Source organism: Phocoena phocoena, chromosome 6 (assembly GCF_963924675.1).
Source record: "Phocoena phocoena chromosome 6, mPhoPho1.1, whole genome shotgun sequence".
NCBI lineage: Eukaryota > Metazoa > Chordata > Mammalia > Artiodactyla > Phocoenidae > Phocoena > Phocoena phocoena.
This window is the reverse complement of record NC_089224.1, coordinates 38349896-38358184: the sequence shown is the minus strand read 5'-3', so window position 1 is coordinate 38358184 and position 8289 is coordinate 38349896. Positions and strand designations below refer to the sequence as shown.

The 8289-nt window shown below is 32.8% G+C and overlaps 1 protein-coding gene across 1 annotated transcript; it reads right to left on the bottom strand.

Moving 5' to 3' along the window:
- Window positions 1-1493: 1493 nt before the first annotated feature.
- Window positions 1494-1802, bottom strand: LOC136124589 (large ribosomal subunit protein eL42-like). The gene has a single exon (XM_065879352.1). The coding sequence runs from the start codon at window positions 1800-1802 to the stop codon at window positions 1494-1496; it is 309 nt and encodes a 102-aa protein (XP_065735424.1).
- Between the last annotated feature and the right edge of the window lie 6487 nt (window positions 1803-8289).

The window sequence follows — 8289 nt, the reverse complement described above, 5'->3', positions numbered from 1 at the left end:
ACCATCAGTCTCCAAATCTAAATTTTGGATGGGTTTTTCATCTCATCTCTTGGATGCCTAAATAGATGTATAGAGTGACAACAACTCAAATTGATTAAATCAGATTTCTCATCTGAAACTATGAAGGCCAATTTTTATGTACTGAAAAAAAAGGAATGTCAACCATAAATTCTACATATGGTGAACTTAGATGTAAACATCCTCAACAAAATATTAGCAAATCTAATCTAGAAATGAATAAAAATAATTACTGAGTCTGATCAGCTGGAATTTATTCCAGGTACATAAGTCTGGTTCAGCGTTCAAATGTCAATTAATGCAATGCACTATATCAGCAGGCTAAAGAAGAAAAATCACACGATCTTATCAACTAATTATGAAATAACATTTGACAACATGCAACAACTCTTCCAACTAGGAATGGGGTAGAGGAAGGGACTTCGTCTACTTGAAGAACATCTACCAAAAACTTACAACTAATAAAACCCTTAACTGTGAATGACTGAGTGTTTTTCACCTAATATCAAGAGCAAGGCAAAAAAATCCAGTATCACTACCTTTATCTAACAATTACTGGAAGTTATTGTCAGTACAATAAGGCAAGGAAAGGAAATAACAGGTATATTGATTAGAGATGAATAAATAAAGCTGACCTACTTGTAGATGAAATGAATGTCTACATAGAAAACTCCAAGGAAACCATAAAAATCTATAACTAATAAATGAGTTGAGTATGATTGTAATATAGAAGATCATCATGCAAAAATCAATATAGCAGTTCTTTATACTAACAATAAACATGTAGAAACAAAAACAATTTACAATTGCTCAAAATAAAATAAAGTACTTAGGTATAAATGGAAAAACACGTACAGAATCTGCAGGCCTAAAATTACAAAATACTGATGAAAGGAGTTAAAGAAGATCTACATAAATGGAGTCATACTGTGCTCATGGATGGGAAAACTCAACATAATAAAGATGCTAATTCTCCCCAAATTTATATATAGGTCTAACAAAATCTCTACCAAAATCCCATCAAGATGCATTGTTAATATAAAAAAGGATTATTGCAGGGCTGCCCTGGTGGTGGTTGAGAGTCCGCCTGCCGATGCAGGGGACATGGGTTCGTGTCCCGGTCCGGGAAGATCCCACATGCCGTGGAGCAGCTGGGCCCGTGAGCCATGGCCGCAGAGCCTGCGCATCCAGAGCCTGTGCTCCACAAGGGGAGAGGCCACAACAATGATAGGCCTGCGTACCGCAAAAAAAAAAAAAAAAAAAAAATAAGGATTATTGCACAGATTTTATGGAAACGTAAAGGAACTATAGTAAACACATTTTAAAAATAAATCTGGAGGAATTACTATACCCAGTTTCAAAACTTCTTTTTTTAAGACTATCACTGTATTTATTCTCATACAATTTTTTCTACAGCTTCCACATTTTCCTCTTAAAAATAGAAGAACAAAAGATTCCCAAAGCTTAGAACTGGATCACTTGGCTCTTTCTCTTCTTATCTCCTCCGAGTTCAAAATGTTGCCACTCTTAATGGCCAGCATCCTCTTGGATCTGCAGTTGGGCTCAACACATTCAAGCCTCAGCACGATCTTCTTTGTGCTTTTAGCCTTCTTCCAGAAAATTGGCTTTGTTTTCCCACCATAGCCACTCTGCTTCTGATCATAGAGCCTTTTTCCCTGGGCATACAGGGGATTTTTTCCCTTCTTATACTGGATCACTTTGTGAGGCTGATGCTTTCCACATTTCTTACAGAAAGTCATTCGGGTTTTTGGTGCATTGACCATCTTTGCAGTTAAAGGTGTCTTCAAGATGAAAACCAGAAGCCCGACGTCCACGTTCCTCGTTCCACTTGCTCGTCACAGGAAAGCTCAAGACATTTCCCATAGCTACTTTAACCAAGACTGTGTGGTATTAGTAGAGGGATTAGTACCTCAACGACACATAATAAAAACCCTGGAATACACTCACAATATAATTTTTTTAAAAGTTGCCAAAGCAATTCAATGGAGGAAGGATAGACTTTTCAGCAAGCTGTGCTGAAGCAAGTGGACATCCATAACAAAAAAATGAAACTTTCCCTATACCTTGTAAGAAAATTACTGCAATAGTTCATGAACTTAGGTGTAAAATGTGAAACTATAAAACTTTTAGTAAGAAAACAAAACAAAACAAAAAACATAGAGGAAGATCTTCAGGATCTAAGAAAAGAGGTCTTGGACTTGACACCAGAAGCTCAATCCAGAAGAAATAATCATTTTGACTTCATTAAAATTAACAACACTGGCTTTACAGAAAGTATTTGCTAAGAGGATGAAAAGATGATCTACAAACTAAGAGAAAAATATTTGCAAACTAATTATCCAAGCAAAGAATTAGTATGTAGGAATATAAAGACATCTCAAAGCTCGAGTAAACAAAAAGCAATATAATTATAAATGAGCAAAATGTATGAAGAGGTATATCACTAATAAGGAAATGCAGATCACAAACAAACACATGAAAAGAAGTTCAACATCATTAGCAAATAGAGAAATGAAAATTAAACCATATTTAGATAACACTACACACCTATCATAATGGTTATAATAAAAACTAGTAAAAACACCAAATAGTGATGAGGCTGTGGAGAAACTAGATCATTTATACATTGCTGGTGGAAACATAAAATGATAGAGCTGTTGTGAAAAGCAGTTTGATAGTTTCTCTTGATTTTTTATTTTTCTGTTTTTCAAAAATAGACTTTACTTCTAGGTCCCTTTAAGCTCACAGCAAATTTGGGGAGAAGGTAGAGAGATTTCCTGTATACCCTCTGCCTTGACATATGCAGAGGCTGTCCCATTATTAAACAAAACAGTGGTACATTTGTTATAATTGATAAACCTACATTGACACCTCATTATCACCCAGAATCTATAATTATACTAGGGTTCGCTCTTGGTGTTGTACATTGTATGGGTTTGGACAAATTTATAATGATATGTAGCTGCCATTATAATATAGTATAAAGTAGTTTCACTGGTCCTTAAAAGTCCTTGGTGCTATGCCTATTTATCCCTCTCTCCCCCAACCTCTGACAACCACTGATCATTTTATCGTCTCCATAATTTTTCTTTTCTAGAATATCATATAGTTGGAATCATACAGTATGTAGTCTTTTTAGATTGCCTTCTTTCACTTGGTTATATGCATTTAAGCTTCCTCCAATGCCTTTTTATAACTTGATAGCTCATTTTTTAAAAGTATTGAATAACAGTCCATTGTCTAGATATACCATAGTTTAATATCCGTTCATCAGATGTTAAAGGACATCTTGGTTCCCCCAAGTTTTGATAATTATGAATAAAGCTGCTACAAACATCTTTATGCAGGTTTTGTGTGGCCATAAGTTCTAAACACTTCTGAGAAATACCAAGGAGTGTTGTTGCTGGAATTTATGGTAAGAGTATTTTTTATTTTGTAAGAAATTGCTGTACTGTCTTCCAAAATCACTGTACAATTTTGTATTTCTACCAACAATGTATGAGATTTATTTTTACTTCACATTCTTGTCAGCATTTAGTGTTGTCAGTATTCCAGATTTTGGCCATTCTAATAGGTGTATAGTAGTATCTCATTGTCGTTTTAATTTGCATTTCCCTCATGACGTATGATGTAGAGAATATATTTCTATGTTTATTTGCTATCTGTAAATCTTTGATGAGGTGTCTGTTAAGGTCTTTGGCCCATTTTTTATCCAATTGTTTCTTATTGTTGAGTTTTAAGAGTTTTTGTATACTTTGAATGAAAGTCCTTTATCAGATGTGTCTTTTGCAAACGTGTTCTCCCAGTCTGTGGCTTATCTTTTCATTCTCTTAACATTTCTTCTGCAGAGCAGGAATTTTTAATTTTAATGAAGTCTAATGTAGCAATTCTTTTATTTATAGATCATGCCTTTCGTGTTTTATCTAAAAAGTCATTGCCAAACCCAAGGTCATTTAGATTTTGTCTTATGTTATCTCTAGGAGTATTATAGGTTTGTATTTTACATTTAGATCTGTGATCTATTTTCGAGTTATTTTTTTGAAGAATGTAAGGTCTGAGTTAACATTCTTTTCTTTTTTTTTTTTCTTTTTTCGCCTGTGATGGCCAGTGTTTCAATGCCATTTGTTGAAAAGGCTATCTTTGCTCCATTGTATTGCCTTTATTTCTTTGTCAGAGATCAGTTGGCTATATTTATGTGGGTCTATTTATGGAATCTCTATTTTGTTTTATTTATCTGTTTGTCTATTCTTTTCCCAATATTACACTGTCTTAATTACTGTAGTTTTATTGTAAGTCTTGAAGTTGAGTAGTGTCAGTTCTCCAACTTTGTTCTTCTCCAACAATATTGTGTTGGCTATCCTGGGTCTTTTACCACTGCATATAAGCTTTAGACTCAGTTCATCAATATCCACAAAATAACTAGCTAGGATTTTCATTGGGATTGCACTGAATTCATAGATCAAGTTGGGAAGAACTGAGTACTTGACAGTGTTGAGTCTTCCTGTCCATAAACATGAAATGTTTCTCCATTTATTTAGTTCTTTGAGTTTTGTAGTTTTCCTCATAAAGATATTATACATATTTTGTTAGATTTATACCTCAGTATTCATTTTTGGGGTGTGGTATAAGTTGTATTATGTTTTTAATTTTAAATTTAACTTATTTTTTGCTGGTGTATAGGATAGCAGTTGACTTTTGCATGTTAACCTTGTATCCTACAAATTTGGTGTAATCAATTATTAGTTCCAGGTGGCTTTTTGTGATTCTTTCAGATATTCTACATAGAGCATCATGTCATCTGTGAACAAAGACAGTTTTATTTCTTCCTTCCTAATCTGTATATCTTTTATTTCCTTTTCTTGTTTTATTGCATTTGCTAAGACTTCCAATAGAATGTCAAAAAGTAGTGGTAGGAGAGGACATCCTTGTTTTGTCCCTGGTTTTAGTGGGAAATTTTTGAGTTTCTTATCATTATATATGATTTAAGATGTAATTTCTTTGCAGATCGTCTTTATCAAGTTGTGGAAGGTCTTTTATATTTCTAGTTTCCCAAGAGATTTTAATGATGAAAAATGTTGAATTTTGTCAAATGCTTTCTCTACATCTATTGATATGATCATATGTTTTTCTTTTTTAGTCTGTTGATGTGATAAATACATTAATTGATTTGTGAATTTTGAATCAACCCTTCATATCTGGGATAAGTCCCACTTGGTTTAGGTGTATAATTTTTTTTTCATATCAGTACGTTTGATTTATTTTGCTAATGTTTTGTTGAAGAAGTTTGCATTTATGTTCACAAAGGATATTGATATGCAGTTTCTTTCTTGTAATGTCATTGTCTGCTTTTGATATTAGAGTAATGCTGGCCTTTGAGAATGAATTAGAAAGTATTCTCTCTACTTCAGTCTTCTGAAAGAGACCGTAGAGAATCGGTATAATATCTTCCATAAACATTTGGAAGAATTCACTAGTAAACCCACCTGGTTCTGGTGCTGTTTTGAAATGCTATTAATTATTGATTCAATATTTTAAGGGATATAAGTCTATTCAGGTTGGCTATTTTCCTTATGTGAAATTTGGCAGATCGCATCTTTCAAGGATTTAGTGAATTTCATCTAGGTTATCAGGTTTGTGGGCATAGAGTTTTTCATAGTATTTAGTTATTATCCTTTTGATATCCATGATATCTACAATGATGTACCTGTTTTCATTTCTTATATTAGTTAATGTGTCCTTTCTTTTTGTCTTAGTTCACCTGGATAGGTACTTATTGATTTTACTGATACTTTCAAATAATCAACTTTTGGTTTTGTTGAATTTCTCTGTGGATTTCCTGTGTTCAGTTTCAGTTCTGATTCTTCTAATTTATTTTTGTCTGCTTACTTGAATTTAATTTGCTCTTCTTTTTCTAGTTTCCTTGGGTGGAAGTTGAGATGATTGGTTTTCAATCTTTCTTCCTTTCTAGAAATGTTTGCTTTCAATGCTATGCATTTTCCTCTAAGCTCTGCTTTCACTGTACTCCACTAATTTTGATAAGTTGTATTTTCATTTTAATTTAGTTCAAATATTTTTAATTTCACTTGATTTTAATTTAGTTCATTTTAATTTAGTTCAAATATTTTTAATTTCACTTGAGATTTCTTCTTTGACCCATGTGTTATTTACTATTATTATTTACAAGTGTTTTGAGATTTTCTAGCTATTATTGGTTTCTAGTTTAATTCCATTGTGGTATAATAGTAGACATTATATAATTTCTATTTCTAAAAATGTGTTTAGGTGTGTTTCATGGCCCAGGATGTGGCCCATCTTGGTGAATGTTCCATGTTATCTTGAGAAAAAAGTATGTTCTGCTGTTGTTGGATAAAGCAATGTTAGATGTCCATGATACCCAAGTGATTGATGATGTTATTGAGTTCACTTATGTCCTTAATGATTTTCTGCCTGCTGTACTATTTCTGATAAAGGAATGTTGAAGTCTCCGACTATAATAGTGTATTCATCTATTTTCCTTGTAGTTGTATCAGGTTTTCCCATATATAGTTTGATGGTCTATTGTTAGATCTTAAATATTTTTATGGCTTCTTGGAAAATTCCCCTTTTATCATTATGTAATGATTCTCTTTATTCCTGTTAACTTTCCTTGGTCTGAAGTCTGCTCTGTATGAAATTATATAGCTACTGCCACTTACTTTTGATTAGTGTTAGTAAGATATATCTTTCCCCAACCCTTTGATTTTAATCCATATGTGTCTTTATATTTAAGTGAATATCTTATAGAAAATAGATAGTTGGCTTTCTTTTTTGATCCATTCTGATAATCTCTTTTAATTGGTGGATTTAGACCATTGGTGAACAAAATGATTATTGATGTAATTGGATTAATATCTACCATATTTGTTGCTATTTTCTATTTGTTGCCCTTGTTCTTTGTTCATGTTTTTGTCTCCTGAATGTGTTCCCCCCTGCCTCTTTTTTTGTTTTGTTTTAAATGAGCATTTTATGTGATTCCATTTTCTCTCCTTTCTTTCTTAGTATATATCATTTATACTTTTTTAAAACTTTTTTTTAGTGGTTTCTGTAGAGTTTGCAATATATATTTACAGCTAATCTAATTCTACCTTCAAATAATACTATAATACCTCAGGGGTAGTGTGAGTACAGTACTTTATAATAATAAAATAACCCTAATTCCTTTTTCCTGTCCTTTGTATCATTGTTGTCATTCATTTCACTTATATATAAGCATATATCACCATTTATATGTATATCTTATATACATAAGTTGTATACATAAATATGAATCATCAAATACATTTTTGCTATTATTATTTTGAACAAACTGTTATCTGTTAGATCAGTTAAGAATAAGAAAAATAACAGTCTTATTTTACCTTCACTTAACCTTTTTGATGCTCTTCCTTTTTTTATTTGAACTGGATTTCTGACCTATATCATTTTCCTTATCTCTGAAGAACTTCTTTTAATATTGCTTGCAAGGCAGGTCTACTGGCAAAAAATTCCTTCAATTTTTGTTTGTCTGAGAAAGTCTTCATTTCCCCTTCACTTTTGAAGGACAAGTTTTCAAGGTACAGTTCTTGGTGGTTTTTTTGTTTTGTTTTGTTTTTAGTCTTTTTTTCCTGTCTACTTCTCATTTATGGAGGTTTCTATTGAAATATTGTCAAACTCAGCAATTCTTTCATCAACTGTGTCCTATATTATAAGCTCAAAGAAGGCATTCTTCATTTCCATAATAGTACTTCTGATCTCTAGCTTTTCTTTTTGGTTCTTCCTTAGAATTTCCACGTCTCTGCTTTACATTGCCCATCTGCTCTGGCATGCTGTCTACTTTATCCACTAGAGCCCTTAGCATATTATTCATGGTTGTTTTAAATCCTCAGTCAGATAATTTCAACATCCCTATCATACATATCTTAATTTTGTTCGGAGGTTTGTTTTGTCTCTTCAAACTGTGTTTTTTGTCATTTAGTACTTCTTGATGCCTTGTAACTTTTTCTTGCTATTTGAGCATGATATACTGAGTAAAAGAAACTGTCGTAAATAGGCCTGTAGTAATGTGGTGGTAAGATGTTGGGGAAGGTGAAGCATTCTATAGTCCTATAAGTAGGTCCCAATCTTCCAGGAAGCCTGTGCCTGGACCATGAACGTCACCAGTGATTTTCATTTCCCTCACCAGAAACTTAGGTGGGACAGGATGGCCAGAGTGAACTGAAGTTGTGTATTTTC

What these genes read in the sequence shown, in the direction of transcription:
- LOC136124589 (XM_065879352.1), bottom strand. Translation starts at nt 1,802, where the DNA reads ATGGTCAATGCACCAAAAACCCGAATGACTTTCTGTAAGAAATGTGGA.